The sequence below is a fragment of the Hylobates moloch genome, unplaced genomic scaffold, assembly GCF_009828535.3.
Source record: "Hylobates moloch isolate HMO894 unplaced genomic scaffold, HMol_V3 SCAFFOLD_15, whole genome shotgun sequence".
Classification (NCBI taxonomy): Eukaryota; Metazoa; Chordata; class Mammalia; order Primates; family Hylobatidae; genus Hylobates; species Hylobates moloch.
In genome coordinates, this window is record NW_026652290.1 from 32697645 (window position 1) to 32714589 (window position 16945).

Consider the following 16945-nt stretch of genomic DNA (forward strand, 5'->3'; position numbering starts at 1 on the left):
CTGGAGATTGGGTGCCTGGGTGGGCAGCTGGGACCAGAACCTGGGTGAGAGCCACACTGTTGGACCCCATGTAGATTCTGATTCTTGAAGGCTGTGGGAGAGGCCTAGGCGAGGCTGCTCACTGGTGGGGAGTAAACAGGCCTGAAGATGCCAGTGGCTCTGGGCCTGCTCAGCTGCCCTGAAGGCTGGGAAATCAACAATTCAACTGACTGCGTCATTCTGCTGCCCTTACTAGCAGCATAAGTTAGCCTCTTCCTGCCTCAGTCTGCCCATCTGTGAAGTGGAGATAATAGTAGTACCTATCTGGTAGTGTTGTTATGAAAATTAAATGAGTGCCATGCATGGCATAGAGTGATATATGTTTATTAAAGTAAAAAGGTTGAGAAGCTCTGGAGTAGATTTCTAATATGGTTTTGATCTGTGTCCCCACCCAAACTTCTTGTTCAGTCGTAATCTCCGGTGTTGAAGGTGGGGTCTGGAGGGAGGTGATTGGATCATGGGGGTGGATTTCTCATGAATGATTTAGCATCAGCCCCTTGGTGCTGTTCTCGTGATAGTGAGTGAGTTCTCGTGATAGTGAGTGAGTTCTCGTGAGATCTGGCTGTTGAAAAGTGTGTAGTACCTCCCCTCTCCCTCTTGCTCCTGCTCCTGCATGTGAGACATCTGCTCCCCTTTTGCCTTCTGCCATGATGGCAAGCTTCCTGAGGCCTCCCCAGAAGCTGAGCAGATGCCAGCACTGTGCCTCCTATATAACCTGCAGAATTGTGAGCCAATTAAACTTCTTTATAAGTTACACAGCCCCAAGTATTTCTTTGTTTTTTTTTGTTTTTTTTTTTTTTGAGACGGAGTCTTTCTCTGTCCCCCAGGCTGGAGTGCAGTGGCGCGATCTCGGCTCACCGCAACCTCCACCTCCTGGGTTCACGCCATTCTCCTGCCTCAGCCTCCCGAGTAGCTGGGAATACAGGCGCCCGCCAACACGCCTGGCTAATTTTTTGTGTTTTTAGTAGAGACGGGGTTTCACCGTGTTAGCCAGGATGGTCTCGATCTCCTGACCTCGTGATCCGCCCGCCTCAGCCTCCCAAAGTGCTGGGATTACAGGCTTGAGCCACCGCGCCCGGCTCCAAGTATTTCTTTATAGCAATACAAGAATGGACTAATACAACCCCCAAATCACATGCATAGAACTAGCCAGAATCAGATGTTCTAAATTCTGGCTCCCCCACTGTTAAGATGTGGGCTACAAGCAGGTTATTCAGTCTCTCTAAGCCTGGATTTCTTGGCTCATACATGATGATGGCATTTGTACCATGTTATAATGACATACGGATTAAATAAGATGGTTCACATAAAGTTCCTGAAACAAGTACTCTATAAATGATGGCTATTACAAAGTGGCAGAGGCAGGACGTGAGCTCAGCTATGCCCTGCCCCACTGCCCATGCCTACCTCCCATGAGCTAGGCCTCCCAAACAGAAAAGTGCTTCACCTGCCAGATTCTCTTCTTCAGCCAATTTTAAATCTTTCCATTCACATAGCATTTTTCAATCCTTTAATATTTTTTGTTCCTTATCTACGGACCGTGGTGTGGTTTTTCCATATCCCTATAAAGCAATGCCAAGAATGGTCAGAGCAATTGCTCCAAGGACCAGGCATTAAGGGAATTCCTTTGCAAAGGCCACAAGACCGCTGCCGACCACTGTCTTTCAAGTCTCAAGTAAGTTCAACATATCCTTCCTTATTCATATTTTATTAGGAAGCCATATCAGAAAATTAATCAGTTATAAAACTTTAAACATTGAATGAATCATTCTCATCAAATACATCAAGACCAGAAGCCAAGTCAAATATGGCATTTCATTTTACAAATATTTTTACACTTAATAGTCATGAAAAAAAAGAACTTGAAAAAACAACTTCAACTCTGTACAAATGTTAATATCAAGGAGCAGCTGCAGCTTAATTTTAAGATATGCAAGATAAGTGAAATGAAATAAGTAATGTTTTATTACAATATCCTTGTCTTTTCCCATGATATACACACATTTTTTTCTCTTTAAATAAATATATATTATGTATTTTTAATGGCAGCTTACTTAACAACATTCATCTGGTGCTTTGGGGCCATGGAGTTCACTTGGTAAGGAAGACAAATACCAAAAACATCAGGTACAATTGGATTCTCCTATAGCAGAAGAATTGGCTTGATTTTTGGAATGTCTCCCCGCACCTCTCCTCACATCAGGACTTCTGAGCCTTCTGAGGAGTCGTCAGCAAACAAAAGTTCATCGGGCAATGAGCCTCCCAAGGGCAGCGTGCTCGAATGGGACCAGGAGACCCCATTCCTAACAGGTCTCTCCACCGGTAAAACACTGTTCTTTTCAGCGGCGACTGCAGCAGAGGGGGCAGAAGTCAGATCTTCCCATTCCTCACTGCCCCCATTCAGGATGTACCGTCCTTCATGAGGTTTGCTGTCATGAATTTCTGCTGTGACCACGCTGATGGCAGCGCGGGGAGTGCAGGAGGCAATTATAGAGTCAGGGTCGATGTTCAAGTCCAGTGGAGCAAGCGTGGAGCCCTGGGCCAGGCCCTCAGAGCCCTCCAGCAACTGTGTGTTGACGTAAATAACGTCTGCTTGGTTCCGAACGTGGGGCAAACTTTCTAAGAGTTTTTCTAGCTGCAGCCTCAATACTGAAAAGGTGGGGCGGTCTAAGGGATCGGTTCTCCAGCAAGAGTACATTATTTCATACCTGAAAGTTAAAAAGAAGTGGATTATCTCCCAGCACAGCACCTATCTCTTGGTGCAATCCACGCCTTTGTTTTTAAAGAATCTTTATCACATTTTAATCAGCATTCATTCTACTTTTTATAAAAATTATTGAGACTTTTTTGGTGGCCTAATATTTATACAACTTTTGTAAATGTTCCATGGTATTTGACAAAAAAGTGATTCTGTTTCTAGGAAGAGCACATATGTGGCAATTATTTCTAACTTTGCAGATAAGGAGTATTTAGGTCTCTTTCTTTATATAGCGGCTGGCAAACTATGGCCCATGAGCCAAATCCGGCCCACTGTCTGCTTTGTAAATGAAGTTTTATTGGAACACAGCTATCCTTATTTGTTTACACGTTACCTATGACTTCTTATGTCACAATGGCAGAGTTGAGCAGGTGCTAAAAGGCCTGCAAAGCCAAAAATATTTGCTATTTGGCACTTTATAGGAAAAGTTTGCTGACCTCTGCCCTATGCCATCAAACTGAGTTGTTACAAGGACAGCTGAGTTAGTTGGGGCCCTGGGGCTAGGGCTAAGAAGGTCAGGAGCAGGGGTGAGGGCAGGGGGGTAGTTGTGTGCTGTGTATCACTCCATCTAGTCTTCTCAACAGCCCTGTCATTGTCACTTTGTAATGAAGATGACAGTGGGCTCAGGGACATTACAGAACGTGCCACGGCCATGTGGGTAGCCAGGGATTCAGATTCAGATTGGAGAACTCCTGCGTCCAAGTGCTCCTCACAACCCCTTCCACTTTGTTTTATAGAGGGCAACTCTCTTCTGGGTGGTTTTTTCATCCCAGTATCTAATATGGGTAAGAATTCCAATGGAGGGACATTTAATGGAGCACAGTAAGACAGATGACAATTAGGAATCAATAGGCTGAGATGAAGAGTGAGTTATACCATCATTTCATTAAAAATGTTTCTTTACTTATAATTGATAGACCTGACATTTCAGGGCCAGGCATATTAATTGGCATGTATATATACACATATATATATGTATATATATATACACACACACATATGGCATATATATATATATATATACACACACACACATATATGGCATATATATATATATACACACACATGCCAATATGCCTGGCTTGAAATGTGTATAGATATAAAAATGTGTGTGTGTATATATATATATATATATTTTTTTTTAATAGATGTATTTATTTTTTTAATAAGACGAAGTCTTGCTATTTTGCCCAGGCTGGTGGAGAACCCCTGAACTCCTGGGCTCAAGTGATCTTCTGCCTCAGCCTCCAGAGTAGCTGGAATTACAGGTACACACCAGCATGCCTAGGCATCATTTCATTTTGATTCTTTTCTGTTTTGAGAAACTGATAATTCATGTATCACTGGAAAAAAAAAAGACCCAAATTTAAATCATCTGACCCATGCAATAAATTACTGGCATCTTATGAACAGAAATATGCAATTTCCATATTGACATTTAGTTACAGCCTATAGAACCTTTGGCTAATTCTACTAACATGCCACTTCACACACAACACACAGATCTCATTCACGTAGATGTATAATAATATCTTTTCATCTGTCCACTTCCCAGGCTTTATCAACACTTGCACACACATCCGGAAGGTGGAGGCTGGCAAAGTGCCATGCATGTAAAGAGCTTGATCCCGAACGTAGGCCTAGACAATGGCACAGTGCATTTCCCTGCCTCACAATCCTTGTTCTTATCTCAGGCTTAGGGGTTCTGTTTTGTTTCCCTGTCTTACCTTCTTTAGATGGTCACTTAGACTTGACAGACAGTTTCTGTTTTTATTTTTGAGGTTTTCAGGCATAAGTCAATTTGCATGACTCCGTTTTCCACAGAGCCTTGATTGTTTACCATCTGAGATGGGCTTTGAGACATTCTGTTCTTAGGGACATAATCTCCTTTTCATTATTTCATCAAGAGGCTGTGGTATTTAACTTACTTTCATTTATTTCATGTCTTAGGAGAAAGTATTTAAATAATTTATCTTTATTTCTGAGTAGAATAGTATCAATATCACTTTGAAACTTCTTTTCCTTTAATATTCAATACCTTATCAAATGTATAAAAATATAAATATGACTTTTAAAGACATGGTGAACATGTATACTGTCTAACCTACTCCCACAAATGGGCAATTTCATCGTAGTAGAACAAGGAGATTAACAAGAAGCCCCCATCTGGTAAGTAATAGGAAGGCTGTGATATTTAGTGATTTAGATTTTATAAAATTTTATGGATAGAAAGAAAAATAAGTTTGGTAATTGCTTTTGTAAATGGTCATTTTTATTTTTCTGCTGAGATTTTATAAAAGATGTGATCATATAGGTTGCCAGGGGCTGTGGGGAGAAGAGAATGGGATTAGTTTAATGGGTAGAGACTTTCAGATTTACAAGATGAGAAGAGTTTTGGAGATAGATGGTGGTGATGGTTATACAACAGTGTGAATGCACTTCGCGCCACTGAGCTGTACACACTGGTTAAGAGAGTACATGTTATGTTATGTATATTTTAGCACAATTAAGTGCAATCATATGAATTTACAAAATTTGTAAATGTATGACTTTACTCATATTTTTCAAGCACCTGCTTTGCTCCTGGCTCTGAGGATGGCCGAGTGCAGGCTGCAAGTCCGCACAGAGAAATGATGCCTATCTCCTATCAGCTGTGCTTCCACTGTGCTAGCCAGTGTCTACCCAGATCTGCCACTCAGCCCACTGTGACTCCCATCTTGTCCCTTCTCCAGATCTCAGATGCCTCAGGTGGCAGTGGAGGGAGGGATTAGATCAATGGGTAGAGGAGGGTTTCTGAGATGGAGAAGGTGGGTGTAAGCTGGGGTCCTTGGGGCAGACAAGAAGCAGGCAAGAGGCAGGGCCAGCTCCGTGCCAGCCAACACGCCAGGTCCTGGGTGCCAGGATGAATAAGAGTGTGAGGGCAATGCTAGGCTGGTCAAGTGTGTGAAGCGCGAGGGTGGTGCTGGGATGGGCATCAGGTGAGTCCCGGAGAGGAGCCCCTGAGTCCGCGCAACTGCAGCTTCAAGGTGGCTGATGCAGGTAGAACATGACCAGCAAGTGCCAGCTGTGTGTGGGCTGATGGGCCCTAACCGTTTACTCCTCACTGCGGCCCCATGAAGGAAGAGATGCAGTCTCACTCACAGACAGGGCAGCTGAGGCCTGGAGAGGAGAGGAACTGACTGAAGTCAGGCCAACAGTCGGCGGCAGTACCAGTCCCTCTGACGCAGGGTCCCTGCTCTCATCCGTGACCTCTACCTCCTTCACTATGAAGAAGAGTCACTGACCTTTCCCTCACATTGACTATTTCAGCCATCATGTGAAACACTTTAGATTTGTGTTTTAGGGTTTTTTTTTGGTAGTTGTTTCTTTTTTTTGAGACACTCCAGGCTGGAGTGTGGTGGCACAATCATAGCTCACTGCAGCCTCAACCTCCTAAACTCAAGTGATCCTCCCACCTCAGCCTCCTGAGCAGCTGGGACTACAGGCATGCCCTACAACACCCAGCTAATTTTATTTTTTGTAGAGATGGGGTCTCACTATGTTGCCCAGGCTGATTTCAAACTCCTGGCCTCAAGCAATCCTCCTGCCTCGGCCTCCCAAAGTGCTAGGATTACAGGCATGAGCCACTGCACTCAGCCTGAGTTCATTTTTCAAAGGAAATGGCTCAGAAATGGAACAGAGGCCTCTTTGGGGGATGCTGTTGTTACCTAGCATCTAGATTCGAGAGGAGATGGAAGAAAGCCTGGCTCACGGGGGCCCCGAGGCCACAGCACAGCCATAGCCCCCTTAGCACACCCAGGGCATACAGCCCACAGGCGGCGGGGGTGGTGGCAGTTTCGCCACTTTCTGCCTGACTTCCCCAGCCACATGGCGTGTGCTGACTCTGCTGCTTTGTCCCCTAGAATGTCTTGCAGAAAACTAACTCAGCATTCACTTGTTTTGGCTCTAAAAACCACAATGTGACACAGCTTAGACCTTGCTAAGACCCAACATAATCACTGCAAATACCAACTTTTTTTGGTGGGCAAGGAAAGCTCAGAAAGAAACTGCAACAAAACTCTTTCCATAGTCAATATTGTTTGACTGAAATGCTTCCTTCTTTTCAGAAGCAGGCACTTCATAAACATGGCACTTTTAAAAACTACCGTGAAACCCTAGAACTAATTTTATTAGCATTTCAGGATGTTTTAAAGGTTTTACAGTGCTTGTTTCTCTTCTTAATGTTATACATCTACCACCACAATACAAACCGCCAACCACTACCAACGGGACGAGGCTCTGATTAAAACAGTTTCCTTCTTTTTGGCTTAGAAGGGACCTGGAAAGCCTGTGGGTAAATGGACCCAGGCTCTCTCCCCCATGTGAGGCAGCAGGGCCTGTGTGTGTGTGTGTGTGTGTGTGTGTGTGTGTGTGTGTGTGTGTGTGTGTGTCTAGGGAGGGTGCTGCCATGGACCAAGGCTCCCATGTGAGGCAGCAGGGCGTGTGTGTGTGTGTGTGTATGTGTGTGTGTGTAGGGAGGGTGCTGTCCACACTCACCTGTTCCGGCCCAGGCATGGCACTCCATGACAGAGCCAGCGCAGGCCCACAGTCCTGAAATGTTCTCGCTAAATATGGTGAGAATGCCCCTCTCCAAGCCCATGGCCCTTATTATACAGGGAGGAGACTCCCCATTAGGAAGGTTCAAATCACCATCACCAAGTTACCGGCACTGCCACAAGAAATTATTTTAATAAGGTCAGCAAAGTGCTTGGGGGAGATTAATTGCCATGGCCACTCACAGGGCCAGTTAGGAAGCAGAGCCTGGCCTATTGACTCCCAGGCCTGGGTCTCTTCCCCATACTGCCTGGCCTTGAAGAAGGGGGCCCTGTCAGGATGGGATGTGTGCCGTGTGTGTGTCACAGCTGGTGGTTCTTTCTCCTGTCTAAACACATGATCTCTCAGGGAGCATTTTATTTTATTTTTTTTTATTTTTTTATTTTTTTTGAGACAGAGTTTCACTCTGTCGCCCAGGCTGGAGTGCAGTGGTGTGATCTTGGCTCACTGCAAGCTCCGCCTCCCAGGTTCACGCCATTCTCCTGCCTCAGCCTCCCGAGTAGCTAGGACTACAGACTCCCACCACCACACCCGGCTAGTTTTTTGTATTTTTAGTGGAGACGGGGTTTCACCGTGTTAGCGAGGATGGTCTCGAACTCCTGATCTCGTGATCCACCCGCCTTGGCCTCCCAAAGTGCTGGGATTACAGGCGTGAGCCACCGCACCCAGCCTTATTTTACTATTGTTTAATAAAGACAGGCTCTCTCTATGTTGCCCAGGCTGGTCTCAAACTCCTGGGCTCAAACGATCTGCCCTCTTTGGCCTCCCAAAGTGCTGGGATAACGGGCATGAGCCACTGCGCCCAGCCCCAGGGAGCATTCTAAAACACACATTTCTGGGCTCACTTTGTACCGAAAGCATCATAATTTCCGGGAACAGGGCCGAGGAATCGTATTGTTACACCATCTCCCAAGCGATTCTGATGAGCAGCCTGATCCCAAAGTCACTGGTTTAGATTTCTGAGTTTCCTGATGAAGGATACTACTGTGAGTGGAGTGTTTGAAATGCTACATAGAAGGAGAAAGATAACTGGACCAAAAGAGGGTGAGGAATCATTCAAGGACCTCATGCACTATAGGGCAAAGCTATTGTCTGTGGATATATTTCCTGGAGGTGTGTAAGGAATTTTAGGACAGGTGCCATTGCCTTGTCTTGACAGTGTCTGTCGTTCGAGACTGAGGCCCTTTGGATGAGTTAGCCTCAGTGGGCTCACTGGAGATACCACACACTATCTCCCACATCGGGAATGGCTCCTGGGCTGGGGTGTCTGTGGGTGCCACCCCTCTGCACATGCCCATCTGGCTAACAGCAGTCCCCTTCCCCTCCCATGGCTGTGTTTCCAAGGTCACTGCAGAGCCAGGTGGCTGCCCCATGCAGAGCATGGAAGGGAGACAGAGAAGCCCACTCACAGTTCATCCAGGCAGTCCTCGGGCTGCTTCAGCCTGTGGCCATGGAGAAGATAGTCATACATCTCATGGTTCTGGACCCCAGGATAGGGAGTCATTCCCCGCGTAGCTATTTCCCACATGGTCACGCCAAATGCCCACTGGTAACAAAGCAACAACAAGTTAGGATGCAAGCCTTTCCACAAAGCCTGAATGGACTTTTTCACTGGGAAAGGTCATTTCCTTAAACACTGACGATCATGCACAAAGCTGGCAATTATGCGTGAGACGCACTGCTCTCCCAACGCGGCAATAACATGGGGTTGGAGTGTCATAGTTCTCCACTTCTACAAAAGCTGTTCTGGGAAATCTGGCAAAGGCAGAAACAGCCTCGTCACACATCTGCTTAGTGCTCTCCTCCACTGTTGCTGTGAGGTGCTTTTTTCTCCTTATCTCGGGTCAAGGGCGTAATTACACAGCACCTTTCATATAGCATCTAGGTTCCAAGAGCCAGTGGATGAACTCATGCAATTTAATGTGACTATGAAATATCCTAGTTGTGGGCAATGAGTCATCCTTTGACAGCAAGGAAAAATGGGAAGAAATTAAGGGCTTTCGCAAAGCACACATCTTCTGAATGTCAGGACACTTCACCAGAATCCACTGTTCCACCCGAATTAAAGTATCTGATGGTAAGATATAAAAGAGAGATCTGAGCAAGCTCCCAATCCTCCATTTATCAAAGAGTAAAATGTCTTGCCATACCAGCTGAAGTCATTTCTTTCAATATGCCCTCCTCTTTGCACTGTGGGGCCCCTGAATCAAAGCTGTGTACATACCACGTCACTTTTACTTGTGTAGACTCGGTCTGCAAGACTTTCTATGGCGATCCATTTAACAGGCATCTTAGCAATGCGGCCTTGGCGGTAATAATCGCCACTGTAAATCTTCTTAGAGAGGCCGAAGTCCGCAACACAGACAGTCATGTCATCTCGCAACCTACAGAGAGCAGGTTATGTCTTCAGCAGTGTCAGGCAATGCCTTAAATTACTGGTCTGTATCAGACACAAGTGAAAACACTTATGATAATTGACCAAAAGAACACAGAGACACCACCACCATGTGAGCATGCTGCATTGGGACCAGTGGCAGAGCAAGAGCAAGAGCAAGAGCAAGTGATGCAATTTTTTTTTTTTTTTTTTTTGAGACTTTTGAGATAAGAGTCTCACCCTGTCACCCAGGCTGGTATGCAGTGGCACGATCTCAGCTCACAGCAACCTCCACTTCCCGGTTTCAAGCAATTCTCCTGCCTCAGTCTCCCGAGTAGCTGGGATTACAGGTACACACTACCACCACACCTGGCTAGTTTTTTTTTTTTTTTTTTTTTTTTAAGTAGACATGGAGTGTCACCATGTTGGCCAGGCTGGTCTCGTACTCCCGACCTCAAGTTATCTGCCCGCCTTGGCCTTCCAAAGTGCTGGGATTACAGGTGTGAGCCACCACGCCTGGCCTCAAGTGATGCAATCTTGCATCACTCTGATCTGTGTGGGATGCGGACCAGCAAGGGCACCTGTGCACAGTGGATAGAAACAGCTGGAGAACATGGAGACGCAGCATAGCAGGAGCAGAAAGAGCAGCAGCTCAAAACCAGAGCCCTCTGGTGGACTGATCGAGGACCCCAGCAGCCTTCCTACCAGAGGTCTGGAAGCAGCACTGGCCCTGAGGACTAAGTAAGCCCCCTGAGAGTTTGGGGAAGACGGGGAATTACATGCAGTAAGAGCAAGATGCTGGGCTTCTTGCTAAGATGGCCAGGTGGGTGCTTGAGGAATTAAATGAAAAATTAAAGGGCTACAACTGCATTTGTAGCCCAAGCTACTAAAACAGCTCCTACGCAAGAAGAAGGAAGAGGAGAAGAAAGAATAAAAGGAAGAGAAGGAGAAGAAATGGATATAAAGTAGTCTGGGGAAGGTGACTAACTTGTCCCTGTTTGCCTGACACTGACTTTTTACACTCAAAATCCCTTGTCCTGAGAAGCCCCTCAGGCCAGGGTAAACTGCAAAGCTGGTCACCCTACCTACTGGGAAAACATGAAGGAAATAGTAAGGGAAAAAGAGTTTTCATGATTCTCCCTCCATGGTCAAAAAACTATTTAAATAATAATAATAACAAAACCAAAACCCCTTTAGTGTTTTCAAAAATGAGGTGAAAGGGGTAGGAGCCCTAGGGGCAGGGTTGGCTGGGAGGCGGGAGGGGGCAGGCCCCATTGTCACATCTCTGACCAAGAAAAACAAATGACAAAATACATTGAAGGACTACTCCCTCTTCTTGCAATAAAAAACTTAAAATCAAGACATAGTTATTGTTTTTGAAGATTTACAGCAGACAATGGCTCTGCTGAAGCAGGTTGAAGAAATAGGGAGAACCCTAAGTCCACATTTCTTGTATAATGAAGCCATTGTGTGTTGTGAAAGGACAGCTTCCATGTATTCAAAGTACAAAACTTCTTCCTAAGGAAGTGCTGTGAAAACTTAGGGAAAAGCCTTTATGGTTTTCACTGCTGTCTTTAAGAGGAGCTGACGTACACATAACTAGGTCCAAAGCTAGCTGATGGCATGGGGACGGATCACAAGGGTCACACCTCGCATTCCTACCTAACTGAGAGAGTGACGGTAAAACTGGAGCCATAAGGGAAAGCTTTGGAAGCCAACCAGACTCTCAGATGCAGAGGCAGTGAAAACTCCCAAACACCCAGCCATATTTCCATCTTCGGAGCAAGCCACACCATCCCCCTCTGACTGCAGCTTCCTTTCCTATCTAAACAGGAACAGGTCATCTCCCTAACCCTGCAAAGACCAAACACCATGAGGTCCAAACCCTTCCAGGATAGCCGAGGACTCTTACATGCAGTTTCGAGCAGCTAAATCTCGATGAAGAAAATTCCTGTTGCTCAGATACTCCATTCCCAGGGCAATATCCATCATGAACTTCAACAGTGTCTGCAGAGGAATATGCTAGATGATAGAGGAAATAAAAAGACTATCTTTTAAAAAGGAAAACTTGCAAGCAGTTTCTGCCTGGGGGGGAAAGGATGCTTTAATTTATTACAGTGTAATGATGAAATAAGGAAACAAATCTTTTATTTCCATATCACTAATATCACAAATAAGGTTTTTAAAAAGGAATGAAAAAAACCTTAAACTTATTGGCAAACATCATATTCTCTTTTCCCCATCTTTAAAAGTATTTACAGTGAATGACATTGTTTCTTTTCACAAGGTATGAGGTCAAATGTGATCCTTCCCTGTATCCTTCAGAGTGGGACAGAGCACACACATTGCGCAGAGGAGGGAAAGGGACAGCTGGTCTGGCTTCAGCAGCGGCGAGGTGTGTGTGTGTGTCAGGGGTCTAATGTTTGGGAGGGGAAAGGTCCACTTAAGATGAGCTGTTTCCAATTAGGCACCCCTATCTGCTATCATTTTACTTTGAAATGTTTTGAAAGATACTTGTTTCTTCTAAACAGAAATTAGGAGAGTCTTCACCTCTTATCACAGGAACAAAGCACCATAAGCACATATTCAGGAATTTTCATTTTGTTTCTGTAGGGCCTGCCTACAAGTTTCAACAGTCTAGTGTTTTCTCTAGCTTATCAAAATCAAACTAGATTGCTGTGTTAGAAAACCAGCCACTGTTGGAATCAGTTATGAGGATGACTGCTGATAAAACTTCCATGTAGCAATTAAGTGTTTTAGTGCAATCATGGCCCTGCAGAAAAGGATTTGCACAAGTCTCTGGCAGTCATGAATGGGTCCATCCATTAAGTACCCTCCCCAAGGCACTGGGTTTGCCATGGCTTCCTTTCCAAACATGAGTTTTCCAAAATGGTACTCACGAAGACATTGCATTTTTAATGATTTTATTCTCCAAGACACATGTCAATTACATACTGTATAAATAAATGAAATGTCTTAATCTTAATCTTTAAGTAATGGAGTTGTTTAAAAATCAGGCATGGAAGTTTTATGCCTCTATTCTGTATTATTTGGGTATTTGGTTTTCTGGATACTGATTTCCAGAAAAGGATTTGGGTCCTAAGAAATATTGCATCTTACGTAATGAGTATCAGGTACTATTCATTTGTGCTGTTTTTTCCTAGAACACTTCTGTTATTCCTGGAGACTGTGACCAAAAGTCACTTAAAAAATAATTGTGTAGCACAATTAATAAATGAGTTCAGCAAAGTTGTAGGATACAAGACACACATACAAAAATCAACTGTGTTTTTATATACTAGTGATGAATAATCTGAAAATGAAATTAAGAAAATTCTTTCTTCTCCTCCTCCTTCTTCTTGTGTAGGAGCTGTTTTAATAGCTTGGGCTACAAATGCAATTGTAGCCCTTTAATTTGTCAATTAATTCCTCAAGCACCCACCTAGCCAACTCTGGAGCTGTGCTACTTCTGGGCTTTATTGCATGAGATCCTGTATCTCCGTTGAAAGTCATTTTGAGTTGGGTTTTGTATTACATGCTGGTGAAGTCATTCTACTTGTTGTAGAACCTAAACATTGACCCCAACTTCTCTTTCCTGTTTTATCACCCCTCCTCCTATCCTTCCATTGCTTTGCTGTTGCCATGTGAGACAATCTGCTTTTCTTAAAACATGGGTGTGCTCCCAGATCATTTGGTCTTTGCTCATTCTGATCCTGACTGTGTGCTTCTCTTAATTTTCCAGTGTACTCCTCCTACCACTCTTTTGAGGATATCCATGATGGCAGTGCGGAATTTTTTTTTTTTTTTGAGATGAAGTTGTGCTCTGTCACCCAGACTGGAAGTGTTGCAGTGGTGCGATCTGAGCTCACTGCAACCTCTGCCTCCCGGGTTCAAGCGATTCTCCTGCTTCAGCCTCCCAAGTAGCTGGGATTACAGGCATACACCACCACACCCAGCTAATTTTTATGTTTTTAGTAGAGATGGGGTTTCACCATGTTGGTCAGGCCAGTCTCAAACTCCTTGAGAGGTGAAGCCAGCTGGACTTCCTGGGTTGAGTGGGGACTTGGAGAACTTTTCTGTCTAGCTAGAGGATTGTAAATGCACCAATCAGCACTCTGTAAAAACGCATCAATTGGTGCTCTGTGTCTGGCTAAAGGATTGTGAATGCACCAATCAGCACTTTGTAAAAACGCACCAATCAGCACTCTGTGTCTAGTTAGAGGGTTGTAAATGCACCAATCAGCACTCTGTAAAATGGACCAATCAGCACTCTGTAAAATGGATTAATCAGCAGGATGTGGGTGCGGACAAATAAGGGAATAAAAGCTGGCCACCCCCAGCCAGCAGTGGCAACTCGCTTGAGTCCCCTTCCACACTGTAGAAGCTTTGTTCTTTCACTCTTCACAATAAATCTTGCTGCTGCTCACTCTTTGGGTCCATGCCACCTTTAAGAGCTGTAACACTCACTGCGAAGGTCCGCGGCTTCATTATTGAAGGCAGCGAGACCAAGAACCCACCAGAAGGAACCAACTCCGGACACATCCTGACCTCAGGTGATCCACCTGCCTTGGCCTCCCAAAGTGCTGGGATTACAGGCGTGAGCCACCACACCCAGTCAGCAGTGTGGAATATTTTAAACATTTCTCCAGTCAGAACTCATTTCTTCCCTGAAGCTCTAGCAGGCTGCTCACATCACTGTGTGATGCATATGTTATTACAGCCTATCTCCCTTTGTACTATCGATCTCCATGAGACCTGGGGTCATGTCTCATCATCTGCCTGTCTGCCCTGCACAGCTCCAGGGATGATGTCTGCCCTGGGCAGAGTGGCACTATGGGTCCAGCACCCAAGCCCTCCTGGAGAAGCATGTTTAAAAACACTGATATTGGGCCATCACAGTATCAAATACACTGTTAATAGTCTTGGGCTGCTCTAGCAGGAGCAGGAGCTATTTATTCCAGGCAACAAAGAAAAGATCTGAATAAAAGCTTGATTTTTCTATTTGTCTATGCGCTTTGTGTCTTCCATCATATCTGTGGCTACTAAGTAACAAAATAGGAAACTACATTCCTTTTTATCTTTTTAATACTTGAAAGTTATTTTCCATCATTGAAAATACACTTGTATTTTTTTTGCAAATGGAAACTATTCATCAGTCAGTAAAATGCTGTGTACTTGTTTCCCTTATGTGTTATTTTGTTCAAAAGGATATAAGATTACAGCAGAACTTTTGCCAGACACAGGTAAGCTGATTCTAAAGTTTCAGTGGAAGGGCAATGAGACCAGAATAGTTAAAACAATTCTGAAAAAGTAGACCAAAGTAGGAAGAATCACAGTGGGTGATTTTAAGATTTATAACAAAGCTTCAGTAATCAAGACAATGTGGTAGGGGCAAAGGATGGGCACACAGTTTAATGAAACAGAACAGAGGACTCAGAAATATATAACCAACTGCTTTTAGAGAAAGGTACAAAAGCAACTCAGTGGATTAAGGACAGTCTTTTCATGGATTAAGGATAGTCTTTTGCTATTGGTCATCTATACGCAAAAAAAGCAAATCTTAAACTAAATCTCAAACCCTATACAAAAAATAATTGGTCATATACTTAAATGTAAAATGTAAAAGCACACAATCTTTAGAAAAGAAATAGGAGAAAATCTTTTTACTAGGGGTTATGCAAAGAGTTCTTAGACATGAGAGCAAAAGCATGATTCATTAAAAAAACTAACAAATTGGGCTTTATCAAAATTAAAATATTTTTGCCCATGTTAAGAGAATGCAATGACAAGCTACAAGCTTGGAAAACAGTCTCTGGAAATCATATATCCAACAAAAGAATTGTATCTAGAACATATAAAGAACTCTCAAAACATGACAAGAAAATCAACAACTCAATTAAAAAATAAACAAAATACTTGAACAGCAGACACTCATCAAAGAGGATGTAAGGATGGCAAATAAGCACATGGCAAGATGCTCAACATCATTAGTCATTTGGGAAATGCAAATAAAAACCATGATGAGATATCACTCTACATCAATCAGGACAGCTATAAGGAAAAACCAGAAAAGCCAGCAACAATATCAGGTCCTAATAAGAATGAGGAGCACTGCATTTCTCACACACTGCTGGTGAGAATGTAAAATGGAACGGCCTCTCTGGAAAACAGTTTCTTATAAGGTTAAATATGCACTTACCATATGACCCAGCATCCTACTCTTGGGCATTTACTTTAGAAAAATGAAGACTTCATCCACAAATCTACATGAATTTTATAGCAGTCTCATTCATGATTGCTAAAACCTAAAAACAACCCACATGTCCCTGAACAGGTGAAAAGATAAACTGTGGTAGAAGCATACAATGGAATACTACACAGCAATAAAGAAGGAATGAACTATTGATATACACAGCTTGGTTGGATCTCAAAGACATAATGCTGAGTGAAGAAAGCCAGTCTCAAGAGGTTATAAAATGGCCAGGTGCAGTGGCTCACACCTGTAATCCCAGCACTTTGGGAGGCCGAGGCGGGCGGATCATTTAAGGTCAGGAGTTTGAGACCAGCCTGACCAACATGGTGAAACCCCATCTCTAGTACAAATACAAAAAAAAAAATCAGCCAGGCATGGTGGCAGGCACCTGTAGTCCCAGCTACTCAGGAGGCTAAGGCAGGAGAATTGCTAGAACCCGGGAGGCATAGGTGGCAGTGAGCCAAGATTACACCCCTGGACTCCAGCCTGGGTGACAGAGCGAGACTCTGTCTCAAAAAGAAAAAAAAAAAAAAGGTTATAAATGTATGACTACATTTATGTAACATTCTTGAATAGACAAAACTATTTGGGCCACCAAATAGCCCTGTGTATTTTTAATCTTTTTGCTACAAAACGCACTCTTGTACAATAACATGAAATTCCCACACCCCCAAGAAATCATTAGAAAAATTATACAACATACCAGCTAGGCACGGTGGCTCACTCCTGTAATCCCAGCACTTCAGGAGGCTGAGGTGGGCAGATCACTTGAGGTCGGGAGTTCGAGACCAGCCTGACCAACATGGAGAAACCCTGTCTCTACTAAAAATACAAAATTAGCCAGGCATGGCCGGGCACGGTGGCTCATGCCTGTAATCCCAGCACTTTGGGAGGCTGAAGTGGGCAGATCACATGGTCAGGAGATCAA

At 44.0% G+C, this 16945-nt stretch overlaps 1 protein-coding gene across 1 annotated transcript in view; it reads right to left on the reverse strand.

The window, feature by feature from the left end:
• Positions 1–1735: 1735 nt before the first annotated feature.
• Positions 1736–16945, reverse strand: part of MERTK (MER proto-oncogene, tyrosine kinase) — a 129096-nt gene continuing 113886 nt past the window's right edge. Inside the window, exons 16-19 of the mRNA XM_032179101.2 lie at positions 11677–11786; positions 9615–9774; positions 8800–8936; positions 1736–2747 (exon numbers count right to left, since the gene is read on the reverse strand). Coding sequence (XP_032034992.1) covers positions 2234–2747; positions 8800–8936; positions 9615–9774; positions 11677–11786 — 921 coding nt within the window. The 3' untranslated portion in view covers positions 1736–2233. The remainder of the gene's footprint in view (positions 2748–8799; positions 8937–9614; positions 9775–11676; positions 11787–16945) is intronic.